Source organism: Syngnathoides biaculeatus, chromosome 12, assembly GCF_019802595.1.
Source record: "Syngnathoides biaculeatus isolate LvHL_M chromosome 12, ASM1980259v1, whole genome shotgun sequence".
Classification (NCBI taxonomy): domain Eukaryota; kingdom Metazoa; phylum Chordata; class Actinopteri; order Syngnathiformes; family Syngnathidae; genus Syngnathoides; species Syngnathoides biaculeatus.
This window is the reverse complement of record NC_084651.1, coordinates 17,695,301-17,710,042: the sequence shown is the minus strand read 5'-3', so window position 1 is coordinate 17,710,042 and position 14,742 is coordinate 17,695,301. Positions and strand designations below refer to the sequence as shown.

At 40.0% G+C, this 14,742-nt stretch overlaps 2 protein-coding genes across 2 annotated transcripts; one reads left to right on the top strand and one right to left on the bottom strand.

Moving 5' to 3' along the window:
- Positions 1–222: 222 nt before the first annotated feature.
- dnajc12 (DnaJ (Hsp40) homolog, subfamily C, member 12) lies at positions 223–2,678 on the bottom strand. The gene is made up of 5 exons (XM_061836232.1): positions 2,413–2,678; positions 1,162–1,240; positions 870–1,009; positions 653–797; positions 223–363 (listed from the first exon to the last, which is right to left on the bottom strand). The coding sequence occupies exons 1-5, from the start codon at positions 2,488–2,490 to the stop codon at positions 281–283; spliced, it is 525 nt and encodes a 174-aa protein (XP_061692216.1). The 5' UTR covers positions 2,491–2,678; the 3' UTR covers positions 223–280.
- A 195-nt stretch (positions 2,679–2,873) lies between these two features.
- Positions 2,874–14,062, top strand: sirt1 (sirtuin 1). Its single transcript, XM_061836231.1, has 9 exons — positions 2,874–3,421; positions 3,835–3,957; positions 4,072–4,307; positions 6,023–6,175; positions 6,273–6,420; positions 6,500–6,579; positions 9,937–10,120; positions 10,206–10,724; positions 12,561–14,062. Exons 1-9 carry the CDS (start codon positions 3,019–3,021, stop codon positions 12,833–12,835), a joined length of 2,121 nt encoding a protein of 706 aa, XP_061692215.1. The 5' UTR covers positions 2,874–3,018; the 3' UTR covers positions 12,836–14,062.
- Positions 14,063–14,742: the final 680 nt, after the last annotated feature.

Genomic DNA, 14,742 nt, shown 5'->3' with positions numbered 1-14,742 from the left:
TTCCAATTCACTGTTTACATGGTGAAAATGTACTTTGAACCAGTTTGGAAAAGGAATATTCCACCCCTGTGAATTCAAATGTAATTCCATTATCCTAATGACCATTTTCATTCAGTTTGGGATTTTATATTGATTATAATTGGAATATGGGGCTCCACGTACACCCAGCTACACTTGGCATATTCACTTTACACACAACGTAACATCACACTTTGACCAACATGTGCACACAATATGCTACCACAATTAACAGGGTGTGATGTATTTCACTAGAGTATTTTCAAATGTCATAATTACGAAACTTCTGGAGCAGACAGGATGGTGAGTCAGCAGCCCAGCGGAAGCGGAGATGGCAGTAATCGCCTAGATAGTGACAGCACCAAGTTAGTTTTTGGGCAGTTAAAAGTACTCTTACAACTACTCACAAAAAGTTAGCAATATTGGACTTTTGGGTGAAGTTTGACGACGAACCCAAGGTGCACCTTTACAGATGAACTTAATTATACCTCTAAATGTTGCAATGCACCTCCAACTGATTAATGTTTCAGAACTTTGTGGAAAAAAAAAAAGAGGACTGCATGATATCTCAAAATAGTATTGGACTTTATCATTACACACATGACATAAATGTGGTTGAATGAGTGGTAATTACTTGAGGATAACATGGCTTCACGTGAGGAGTTCCCCGGTGCTTCCTGCTGACAACGAAGGTCGTCATCATGCAAAGCGACCGCTGCTTCTGCCTTTGCGGCCTCCAACATGGGTTCCTTTTTATTTCTTACAGCCCAATGCATTGACTGCAAACATTTTTCAAGTCAGATCGTGATACCGGCTTGCCTTGCAAGCATGCAAAAGTCCAACACCCGCACCGTTTTTACAGAGTCGTTTAAGGCTTTCCAGTCATGGAATGGGACAGCGACTCCACTTCGCTTCCATAGATCGTAGTTTTTTCTTTTAGCATCATCGCACAAAACATCTTTGGCTTCCTGTAGCTTTTGAAACTCTGTCACTGTCAGAAAGAAATTAAAGAAATCCTGGTGTAACAGCAAAATTGTGAAAAAGGAAGAAAATTCCCCAACAAAAAATTTATTCATCTTGAAACACCTTTGTATCTACAGCTGTATTTAATTTTTCCTCAGCAGTTCAAGAGATATACTGTACCTGCTTTGGGGTTCCCCAGGTGCTTGTCTGGGTGGCATGCCAAGGCTCTGATCTTGTATTCGTTGAGGATTTGTTCAGTCTGCAAGAAGAAGAAAAAACACACGCACACCAAAAACCTCTAAATCCATCCATCCCAATGTTCCCTCTAAACTCCGCAAATGCGCATTTGCGCACTTGTCGCACACTCTCAGCGCAAATAAAAAATGATCCAGCCAGTAAACCACAGCCTGTGACATCTTTTTCTTCTTTTTTTTTTTTTTTTACAAAGCAACACACGGTTCAAACAACCAGCTGCCTGCTCGGCCACAAACTCCACACAGGCGAGGCCGGGATTGAACCCGGGACCTCAGAACTGCTAGATCAGTGCTTTCCAGGTGATCCACCGTGGTTCCAAGCCCTAAATTAAAATTTGGGGCTCTTTTTTTTCAAACGTACCTACGATGAAGTAACCACAGTTTTGTGCAAAAAGAAAGATAGCTTGTTTAAGCCAGGTTTGCTTGCAGTAAATACTGTAATGTCATGTTTGAGCATCAACGTATTTCCAATGCTTTTACTTGCCAACTGGCAAAACAGAACTGTAGTAAGAAAGGCCAAACTGAAATTATCAATAATGAATGCTTTCATGTTCATGATCATAACATAATGATCATCAGTCTTATAATTATTCAGTATTATACTTTAAAAAAGAAAATATCAATGATGTCTCACGTTGTCCCTCTTTATTGACAAATTTCAATTAACTTTTTACTTTTTTTACTCTGGTACTCTTATAAGGGTGTACTTTTACTTTTTACAGAGTTGTCTTTTATTAAGTATTATATTCTGAATACCCTTACTTTTGACATCTCCCTTGGAGTGGGGAAAAAGTCACAGTTCTGCTTGACAATATCATGGCACAAAAGCTCCTTTTCTCTATACTTTTTGATCAGAAACCAGTGATGTCAGACAAACCATCTAATAATGTTCTTCTGCTGATTATAAAAAAAAAATGGGGAAAGGGTAAAAAAAAAAAAAAAAAAAAAAACGTTCTTTCTAGTGAAAGAACATCCAGATCTTTGTTTGGATTGGTTTTGTTCTTATTGTCACAGAAGACAAAAAGTAACTTGAAGCATCAAACGCTCTAAAACGCCCGACAGTCAATTAAATGAATTTAAGACAGCCTTCCAGTTCTCTTCTTTCGACGTTTTGTTTTAGCGTAAATAACTCAGCATCAAGCACAGGCCGAGCATACGTCACTGGTAAACAACTTACCGATGATAACTCATCACATCCTAATAAACCGTAATAATCTTCCAAATCCTCAGGTCTGCAGCTCAAAACAGCCTCCATTCAATAATGTGATGAGTTTTAGGAAATAGCCTGAGTAGTGTATCAGCAACCGCTTTCCCTGACGCTGCCCCCTCGTCACACGTGTGATGGGAATACCACGATGCGAATTATGATTTTCTCAAATGCTGTATGTATAATATGTTGGTGAGGGCTCCTGTTCTTCTACACTTGAACTGCTACCATGTGACGTATGATGCATTCGCGTGACTCATCCTGCTCTTCGTCACATGACGAATTTTAAAGGGACATACTGTACATGTAAATCACGGCTTAAAATAAATGGTGACCTTAACAAGATGTGTGGATGACTGAAAAAACGGCGTCAAACAAGCCATGTCTGTACAAATACACATTCAGTCAATGAAAATCTCCAACTGTCACGGGGTTTTGCATATTCCCTTAAAAAAAAGAAAAAGAAAAAAAAGTACGTGAATGCAGCATTTTTTGAGTGTTATGGGTTCTTGTCAGTGACGTAAGGGGAGGGGCGTTCTTCTCGTTTCCATTGGGCAAGGGGATGTCACGTGACCGATGCAAATGAGCCAGCTGTCTGAGGGGGAGGGATACGCTCATTCCGCTCACAAGATGGCGGACGAAGAGACCAGTCTTCAGACGGCCTTCTCGGGTGCAGCCGATATGGACGAGCCCGCCGCTAAAAAGTCCAAAATTACCTTGGCGACAAAATACGGTCTCGAAGTCACCGACGCTAAAAAATACCAATGCGTGTCTGGTGGCAAGGAGAGTTGGGAGGCGGCGGTGAATTGTGGCCAGCCAGCGGAGAGGGAAGCGAAGCCGGCGATGGCGGTGGAAGAGCAGGCCCCCGGGGCGCAAGGCGGAGACAACAATGACCTGGGAATGCTCGTCTCCGAGCCTTTTAAGTCCGTCGTGAATCCAGACGACAGCGCCGTGCTTGGGACATTCGAGGGCAGTGCCGGTAGGTAAAGTGACGGATGCCGGGCGGACGTTTTGAGCGCAGGAAGCGCCTTTCTCTGCCGTGTGCACTATTTCCCCAAGTTGAGCATTTCTAACCGAAGGAGGGTAACTAAATGTTCTTTACAAGAACCAACTGCACATGGCGGCAGCCTTGTCCTGGATCGGATGACACGTAAAGGAGAAGGAACGCGTCTAGAGTAGACGTTCGGGGAGTTTTCATGAATGGACTTGTTAGCCAGCAACACTGAACTTAGCGAGGCAGAATTTGTTCGCCGGCATTTATTCCTCACTCCCACTTCCATAAACCAGAGTTAGCGGTTTGTATGAAATGTAACATTGACTGGCCATGTAGGTATTTAACTATGTCACCGCACTTGTAGCTTGTGTTATAATTGTTGAACTTTCTGCGCTCAGGTCTCGTTGGGTGTGTCGATCGCCCCTTCAATGGTTTGGCTGTCTCTCCAGACCATGTCACAGAAGAGGATGATAGATCCTCCCATGCCAGCTCCAGCGACTGGACACCTCAACCGCATTTAGGTACCTAGATGATTTTAAGCAGTATCTTTCACTTAGCTCCCTCTTTATGTATTTTTGTGAGAATGCTTCAGCCCGAAATATGCATGTCATAGTGACAGTTTGATTTTTTGGCAGGTTCCTACAGTGTCATCCAGCAACACATTAGAGAGACTGACCCAAGGACCATTTTAAGGGAATTGCTGCCCGAGACTGTACTCCCACCAGATTTAGATGACATGACTCTGTGGCAGATCATCATCAACATCTCAGAACCTCCGAAAAGAAAGAAGCGGAAGGATATCAACACTTTGGAAGATGTGGTCAGGCTACTCCATGAGAGTAAAAGGATTCTTGTGCTGACCGGTGCTGGGGTATGTCATGCATATATTTGTGGACACTCGGTTTTCCTATGTAAGGCGAATCCTCATTCAAAAAAAGGAATGTTAGAGAAAGGTTACAGGACAATATCACAAAAGATGTATTTTAAATCCAAACTACAAGTTTTCCCTTTCAGTGTGGGCCATATGATCAATAAGCATGTCTACAATGCCGAATCCTGTGCTTAAGAAGGCGAGTGTTACATTTTCTAGCTATTTCACCACAAAAACGTGTCTCCTCACACTGTCGTGAGCGTATCACTGCTCCTGGGGTTGCAAAAAACGCTTGCTTTGCTGGAGCGACGACCCTTCTTACCTGAGCTGTTTGAGTGTGTTTTTACCTCACTCCTTTTCTAATCTCAAGCAGGTCATGTAGATGACCCATTTTGAAGATGCGGTTGATAGAACGATGGTTGACAGATCTGCAAAGGGTCTTGGAAGAATCTTTGAGGAGTGCATGAAGGTGTGGCAGAGAAGGCTGGGAAAGTGTCGGGATTACTTTGAAAACTTTTTAGTTTAGATTTGAAATGTATCTTGTGACCCCAGTTCTGGAACCTTTTCCTACACAATTCAGACATTCCAGATATAGATGATGATGCTGATGTAGATAGATATAGATAAATGAAATAGACCCTGAACATATTTCTGAGAGAGTTTTAGCCCTCCTAAATGCTTTAACACTCAGTCATTCAAAATACTTAAAATGAATATAACAAATATATAATATTAACGCCTGTTTTTACACGCTTGCTGCCAAGAAAGGTGAGGTTATCATTCAAACGGGAACTAAACCAATGCATCAAAACCTATTTTACAAATGATTATTAAATCTATCATCCTCGACACAGTTCAATAGAACACTGTATTGGCAAACAAAGTACTATTTACACTTCGGTATCACAGGCTCCAGGCAAAGATTTATCTCTTCCAGGTTGATTAATTGTTTCATTTAATTCTTATCCCATAAACACAATAACTAATCAGAGTATTGTCATTGTAGTACAGGCACATAAATTGTATTCTTGTTTTAAAATTTGGGAGTTTTAGTTCCCTTTTAACGTCTTTTTGAGGAAACAAAAAGACTTGCTCACAGTTCTCCAGGTAAGAGGCAAAGGGGGGTAATTACTTCAAGTTCTTTTTCACTCCCAGTTTGTTTCCTGTAAAGCTGACACATAAAACAAGAGAATTCAAATATTTATCTTCCAAATGTTCAACTAAAAGTTGCTGTATTATTTCTTTTAATGAAAGTCCTCTTGCTTCATGCTGACTTGACATAATGTGAAACAATATAAACATGCAGACAGAAATAAGCATTGGTCTAACGAGAACTATATCTAATAAATCATTAGTCTTAGGATAATTAGAAACTAATACTCGAACACACGGACTGGCAACAAATGTGAACAGAATGACTTCCATTTCTCAGCAATATTCGATCTGCTCTGTAGGAATGATGACCCTTAATGGAATGTACATTGATTGATTGATTGATTGGATCAATCGATCAACTTTTTTCATTCTTTTAAATTCAGGCATTCTTTTACATTGTATAAAGCAATTTAAAAAAATGTATAATTTAAAAATATGGAATATATCCAGGCTGCAAAAGATAAACTGTGACATATAGTGAATTACTGTTCATGCAGGGGCACTTTATCATATGTGATTTCATGGCCACACTAAGTTTACATTATTGGCTCTTCCTTCAGGTATCTGTTTCGTGTGGCATACCAGATTTTCGCTCTAGAGATGGAATTTATGCCCGTCTGGCCGTTGATTTTCCTGATCTTCCTGATCCCCAAGCTATGTTTGACATTGAATACTTCCAAAGAGATCCAAGGCCATTTTTCAAGTTTGCTAAGGTTTGCTTAATGTATGTTTATTCTTGCAAAGTCAATGCAGTGGTAACTTTTGCGTCAGTTTTACTCGCAAGTGCTCAATGCATTGTTTTTGTCACAGGAGATCTACCCAGGTCAATTTCAGCCTTCGCCCTGTCACAAGTTCATTTCCATGATGGACAAGCAGGGCAAGCTGCTGCGTAACTACACACAAAATATTGATACATTAGAACAAGTGGCCGGAGTTCAGCGAATTATCCAGTGTCACGGTAAGTTAGATATTGGAAGCTTTTTGGAAGGGAAATATAATCTTCCAAAAGTCTAAAATAACTGAAATGACAATTTTAGGGTCATTTGCAACTGCTTCCTGTCTCCTCTGTAAATACAAGGTGGATTGTGAAGCTATTCGGGAAGACATCTTTAACCAGGTATGTAATGACGATCTGTCCTTTTTATGGAATTCCATTTTGGCTTGTTAACATTTTCAAACTTGTTCATGTAGTAGTGTCATTTTTGTGTTCCTTTATGCCATACGGAGTAGAATGGGTGGGGAAAAACTCCCATTTTCCATTGTAAAATGGAAACTATGACGTTGGAACACAAGTGCTTAAAAGGAATTTGTCAAATTGAAAATAATGAAAACAGAAATAATCTGTTCCAGCATTGACCTTCCACTCTCTGTTGAAATTGTATTCATCAAGATTAAAAATAAGCTAATGTACTGTATGTACAAAACCTAAAAGATAAATTATAGACCTTTTGGTAGTGCATTGACAGACACCGTGTCTAGGTCAGTGCTGGGAGAGGAAGATTTCTGAATGTGAGCCAACCTCGTGCATTATGATTTTTTTTTTTTTATAACAACATATTTGGCATTTATTCAATGTCACAAGTTACATTTTTTAAAACATTTTTTTCATCGTGTTCTGTCTCCTATTTACTGGTATACTTTTTTTTGCATCAAGAAAAACAACAAGCAAGGCAAAAAAAAAACATTGGAGTTGATTCTTTAGAATAAGGGTGTCAAACTCCTGTTGATTGCAGCTAACATCTTAGTTACAGTTTTCCTTGGGGAGCATTTATAAACTGAAAATGTATACATGTCTCGTCACCTCAGCATATTACTTACAAACAATCGGCCCTACATTTGTTGTTTATTCCTAAAAATAAATTGAAGTTTGAAAATATAAAGTACTGTACAGTGTTCCCTTGTTTAAAGCTGTCGTTGTGTTCCAAAAAATATCTGCGTTAAGTGAAATCCATGTTGTAGAATTTTTTTTTTTTTTCAATTTTTAGTTCTATCATTCATTACATATTTTTTCCACTCACATGTTTTTTTTTTCCATCAACAGTGCATCTTTTTTATTTACCGGTCATTGACAGTATATTTCTTTTTCTTATATTTTAAGGCTGTTAAACCCCTAACCACGCACTTTAATCAGACAGACATTAATTTTTTCTCACATTTCTCATTTAAACGCACTCAAAGTTTAAACCTTTGTAAATTACAGAAAAAAATTACAGTACTGTATTCTAGAATGAAACCAAAGATCAAAACCTGTTTGAGGCTAAAACATTTATTTGAGAAACAAATATACAAACATCCCTCCTTTTTATCCAGGCCTGGATAAAATGCAATTATTGTGCATCTTATTTTCACAAGGGATTTTGTGGGAGGGGGAATAGTTGTAAAATGTGTTTACAATTTTCTTTTTGACAAATTTGTAAGAAACACACTAAACAATAAACGTGAAGTACATACTATTTGCTTGAGTCGGCCACATAAAGAATACGATGGGCCGTATGTGGCCTCCATGGCCCTTAATTTTGACACCTATACTTTAGTGGATCCCTGAGTTAAAGTCTTGTGACGTTATTAGGGATGTCCCGATCCAAATTTTTCCTTTCTGATACATTACCGATATTGCAGCATTGAGTATCTGCTGGTACTTAATTTCTTTTAGAAACGACTTCAATCAAGTGATATTACTCGAATGGATCACAATAGTCGGCAATAGTTGGTATGAGGAAAAACTGGCCCGTTTATTGCTCACCAATGGGTGGTACATTGTTTAACGGTAAACATAAGAATGTACAATTGAATAAAATAAAAAATTAGATGACAAAAACCCTGAAAAATGGCAGCATGGTGGACAACTGGTAAGAGCCTCTGCCTCAAAGTTCTGAGGACTGGAGTTCAAAATCTGGCCTAGACTGTGTGGAACTTGCCGGTTTCCTCCCACAGCTCCAAAACCTGCATGAACTGGAGACTCTAAATTTACCCCTCGGTATAATTGTGAGTGAGAGTGTGCCATGCAATTGTCTGCCAACCAATTCAGAGTGTACTCCTCCTGCTGGGATGGCTCCAGCACTCACACGACCCTTGTAAGGATAAGGAGCTCTGATAATGGATAGATGGAAAACTCAACACACAAACACAACAAAAAGACACATTACATTTGCAACATAATTGAATAGCTTATACAAATCAAGTTAAAAGACTATGAAAAATAACGTCAAAAATCCAACAAATACAAATGATACTTTTAAAGTGCAAAATAACAATTCAAGTCCACTTCATTTATTTATTTATTTTACTGTCCATGTATTGTGGGAACAGCATTTGCTTTCTCCACGTGCAGCAATATACTTTAATTTCCTTCTGTATCTCAGGTATGGGTTTATTGACTATGTCGTGGTGGATAAAAAATGTGCATCTGGTGTGTGCATCTTGACCTCTAAGGGGCAGTGTGGTGCATGTAATGAGATGTACTCTTTGCAGTAACGTAAACAAAAAAAGTCATCGAATTTTGCTCATGACTAGTTATTCACAGAGTTTGAATACTGTATATGCTGAGAGTATTGTTATACTGCATTTTTGTGTGTGTCCAATACAGTATTTGTGTTCCCATGTTCATTATTTTGAGAGCTTTAAGTGCCACAAGTTCAAAGCTAATTTCATTAGCTTTTCAACAGTATTTTTCATTGTGTATTAGGTTTGACCTTTCTAGTCTGATATAAACATACAATGAGTGTAATTGTGTGTGTGTGTGGTGTGTGTGTGTGTGTGTGTGTGTGTGGTGTGTGTGTGTGTGTGTGTGTGTGTGTGTGCGCGCACGGGTGTGCATGCCTGGGTTTAGTTTTTAGTGAACTTCAACTGAAGTGTCAACAAATGACTTGAAGCAAGTGACATTCACTCTTGCTCCTTGCTACTTTGTTAGGACCTAAGCAACCTGTTGTGATCATGTGGGCTCTGCATGCTGTGGTTGTAGTCCGGGCCCTGCATGATAGAAGTGTTTAAGCGGCGCTTCTAATGGACTGCTTTTATAAGAGTGCTTGTATCGGAGATTGTAGATCCAGTCCAGTATAGTCCGATACTTACCAGCATAATTAACAATTACAGAAGGGGGGGGGGGGGGGAATCGGTCATGACCAGTTATGTCAATTCAGAGCATTTGTGTGATATTGTCTTCATACATCTGTAAAGTAAAATATGATTTCAGGTTTAAATAAAGTTAAAAGTCTTAACGGGACATAACAGGGACTCCGATCAGTATCAGTTGTACCCAATCAAATGGTTATGCTCAAGGTCACCATTTTGGAGCACTAATAAGAAGTTGTCGAGATGAGTGAATTTCACAAACACAGAAGCCAATGTAATTGTGAGGATGCCAGCTTAGAAGTTGTATTACAATTACTTTGACACAACTTGGAGAAAGTAAATCTTTTCCAAATGTTAAGTGATGTTTGAAATCCTAATTACGAACTCTAAATAACTCTTGCAGCGGGTCCCCCATTGTCCTCGGTGTCTGGATATTCCTTTAGCAATAATGAAACCTGACATCGTCTTCTTTGGAGAAAATCTTCCAGAAATGTTTCACAGAGCCATGAAACAGGACAAGGATGAGGTAGATCTTCTGATTGTCATCGGATCGTCACTGAAAGTCCGACCAGTCGCCCTCATCCCAAGTATGCTTTTGCCCAGAGTAGTGAATTGATTGTCTGCAAAGGAAGTTCAAATGTTTGCAACGGCTTTTGTTGTCGTCCCATCCAGACTCCATCCCTCATGAAGTGCCTCAGGTCTTGATCAATAGGGAACAGCTGCCTCACCTCAACTTTGACGTGGAACTCCTCGGCGACTGCGACGTCATCGTCAATGAGCTTTGTCATCGACTGGGAGGCGACTTCGAGCAGCTCTGCTACAACACAGTAAGACTCACTGAGATCACAGAGAAACCCCCTCGGTTACCAGAGCAGTCACCGTACGAGGCCTTGTCTGCTGCGGACGACGGATCCCCAGAGGAGCCGAAGCAGCACAGTACAGACTCTGTCCTAAAGCTTTCACCACAAAGTCCGAATGTCACAGAAACTGCTGCTCACCTTGCACCTCTCGAGTCTTGTCCTGATGCTCAGTGCCCCAGCGAAGTGATCGCTGAGCCCAATAAGTCACCAGTCAAATGCCCAACTAAAGAAGAGACCACAGAAGAAAGGAGCCAATCCTCACACCATGAATTTCGGCGACGGTGCTGGATGAATCGGATAAGCCGAAGTCCAATCAGCAAGCGTCTTGCCAGTAAGTCACAACCCTAGTAGGTATCACTCCTGTGTAAATGTAGGTGACTCTTTACTGCTTATTTTGATGTCTTATAGTGAGACATCAGTGATGAGGTTTGCACTCAATGTAGTTCTTCCTCACTCACAAGGAAATATATTCCAGACCATTCCCCAAAAGATGAAAATCTGCAGTTGAGACCAAGTGAATACCTTTCCCACACACTTTAAATCTAATTAGTTTGTAATGTATGTATGTTAATGTATAGAAAGAAACGCGAGAGCATTATACGGAAGGAGGGCTTTTCTGATTGGAGTAAATTTTGAGGCAGTGCATTATACTCTAGTGTGTATTATACACCAAAAAAAAACACGGTAAATATATGTTGAATATTTAAATGGAAATATTGTAAAAATAATCATAAAAGTCCTATAGAGCTCGTGCACCTACGTCATAAAATCACGTGACTTTTGTTTACATCGCCATATTGCCGGTCAAGCTAAGCATTGCTCAATGCTCAATGTCTGTTGGAGACGACACGGAAATATGTTTTGTAGCACGACGCCGAGAGTCTTGTCCGATACCGTCAGACATTTAGAAGGTGAAAATAAACGATGGTACGTGGAAAAATTAAATAAACTCGGCATAGACAACCCGTATTTAATGCCGATTAAGAAATTGGACTGTTAATTCGCTTCCGCTTGTCTTGGACAACTGGATATACAAATATATAATGTGACTAAGTCGTCGAGATTTACAAGGAAAAGCTTGAAAGCGTATCAAAGTACGGACGCATACGAATAAATTGTTGCTGGATCTGTTCTCATCAGGAATAAATCCCACATAGTGTTGGTTTTGACGGCTTGTGAACGCGGAAGTGTGTTCGGCGACATGTTACCCTTTGCCGGAATCCATCGATCTTTTCAGGTAGTATTCAATACAAATACCAATATTTAAATAAATGACCCCTGGTTTTGCACAAACTCGCATTCATTAACTATGACTGGAAAAAAAAAAAAGGACAAGCGAATCTGCTCCTCCGTAGCGTTTCCCAAGAAGTACTTATAATGCCAAGTTGGCTCATTTGAGAAAAAAACAAAAAAACAAGACTGAGTCGGCTCCTCCATACACAAAGCGTGTTTCGGCCACACGTTAACCTACGTAAACGTCTGTGTGACCGACGGTTTATTTTCTTTTAAATGCGCATTGGACTCATAAGAACAATGCATTTAAAAAAAAAAAAAAAAAAAAAGTTTGCCGGGGAGATGTTGGCCGCAACACACGTCCGTGTATGTTGGAGATGACTGACTCCCCGTCTTTTTTTTTTTTTTCTTTTTTTTGAATGCACATTGTTCTCAAATGAACCAACTTGGCATTATAAATACTTTTTGGTAAGTGATCGCTACACAATCGTGTGTATTTGGTTGGGTACCATCCATCACGTTTAATTTCCAAAATCCATTGATCTTTTCTCGTCTTTTCAGCTGGTATTCCATAGAATTATCTCTTTGAATATCTGTCTCGTCTGTTGTAACAACCAACGGCACAACAAGTCTCGGGCATTGTGTATATTCTGCTCCGGTTCAATGTCCCCCACACTGTCGAGCAGCTCTTTTTTACCGGCAATATGGCCCCGTGAAAATGGTGATGTCACGTGCACAAGCTCTATAGGCTAATGGTCACGTATAATGAAAACAACATTGAAAGGCAAAGAGAAAACACTGTAAAGCTGCGGAGATGTGTCACTGACACTTACTTGAATACTTAAATACTTGAGTGGACTAGGAACAATTTATGTCCACATGTAAAACAAAAAGACATGGCTATTAAACTGATTGTTTGTTTGTTAACCTCCAGCGGGGCAGTACCTGTTTCAAGCACCGCATCACTACATCTTCCATGGCGCCGAGGTTTACTCAAACTCTGAGGATGAGACATCGAGCTCGTGCGAAAGTGACAGCGATGAATCAGAGTGCAGTGGCGATGAGGGAGGAGAGGTCAGCGAGCTGGAGGAAGCCGATGACACGGCCTGCCTCGAGGACACATTGCAAGACACTTTAGCCAATGAGGCTACATCGAGTTTGCAGACAGACAGTGCGGAAGAACAAACTCACAGCCCCACACATCTTTAAAGTACCCAGTTGACAAAGCACTCATCTTTGGATATATGTATGTATATATGTGTATGTATATATACATATATATGTTTCATATATTTTTTTGACTCATCAGTCTATCAGTTGAAATTGTCATATTATGTGAATATGTAACAAGTTGTTTTTTTTTTTTTTTTTTTGCCCCAGTCATGCATTGTGTCTGAAACAAACTACACACTGCTTACTTAATAGAAACGGTTGCTATCTCTCGTTTGTATTCCCATTTTAAAATGCATCAGTTCATTACTGCATCTTCTGTCAAAGGACAGCAGTTTAAGCTTTAAGACATTAATTGTATCAGTCCACAATGTGACACTGTGGTCTGCGATGTTTTGCAGCTGTTTTATGTTCCAGTAGCATGAACGTTTTCGTCAAATTCCTGCTTAAGATGTAGCCTCCGGTGGCTTGCTTGAACATTTTGGCTAGTCTGAACACAAACAGTTCAACTCCGGTTGTTCATGAGCGTAAATGCAGCAGGAAATGGTCCATTTTAAGTTTATACCAAAGAACATTTCATCAGCATGATTGGATTTTGATATAAGCTCTGTGTATTCCTCTTGTCAATTGAGTCTTTGAGAGAGATTATTGAAAAGGTGGTTTCTTCAGATGTGGCAGCTACTTTTTACGGTCAAGCGTCTTATTTTTATACTCAGCTTGGAGACATACTCAGTGAAGAGTAGATGATAGTCTTTCTGTACAAAGTTGTCCTTCGTTTTATTACAAAGCCTTATGTTCAATCAACGTTGGAAAAAAAATATGCCGTATTCATGAGACCGATTGTTGCCCTTATTTTTCATTGAATATAAATTGTGTAATATTGTCTGTTGTCTTACTGAGAGTGTTGCATGTCAATGTGTTGGTCAGCTGATAAGACCTGTGAGCCCGGTGCCATCGCCATTCAGATGCTATTATATTCTACGATCTAAGAGTACGGTTTGCCAGCATTTACACTGTGTATGGAAAGTATTCATAACTCCTTAAAATTTTTACTTTGTTACATTGCAGTCATTTTCTAAAATCATTTTCTCACCCCCCATTACAGTACCCACAACGCCTATATTGATGGAAAACAGAATTGTTGAAACTTTTGCAGATTAAAAAAGAAAAATTGGTATATCACACAGCCATAAGTATTCAGACCCTTTGCTGTGACATTTTTAACTTTGGGGTCCAGCTGTGTTTGATAATAAATATTGGACTTGATTAGGAAAGCCACACCCCGATCTTTATTTACGGCTCCCGGTGCATGTCAGAGGTCAAAGGAACTGCCTGAAGAGCTCAGACAGATCTGTGGCAAGGCACAGATCTGGCCACTGTTACAAAAAAATATTCAGATGCACTTAAGGTTCCGAACACCATAGTGGCCTCCATAATCCTTAAATAGAACATGTTTGGGATGACCAGAACCCTTCCCAGTCCAAGAGCTGGCCGCCCGGCCAAACTGATTAATCTGGGGCCAAGAGGCTTGGTGTTAAATGTAAGGAACAACCCAAAGATCACTGTGACTGAACTCGAGAGATGGGACAAAGTTCCAGAAAGTCAAATCATCACTTTAGTCCTAAACCAGTCAGGGCTTTATGGCAGAGTAGCCAGACGGAAGTCTCTGCCCAGTGCAAGACACATGAAAATCTGCATGGAATTTGCTAAAAATATAACAAACACCCAAACGACTCCTAAGATGGTGAGAATTAAGATGAAACTTTTTGGCCTGAATTCTCACCAGTGTGTGTGGAGAAAACCAGGCACTGTTCATCATTTGTCTCACAGTCCATAAATGGAAGCATGCTGGTGGCAGCATCATCCTGTGGTGATGTTTTTCAGCTGCAGGGACAGGACGACTGGTTGCAATCAAAGGAAAGATGAAAACGGTTAACTGCAGGAAT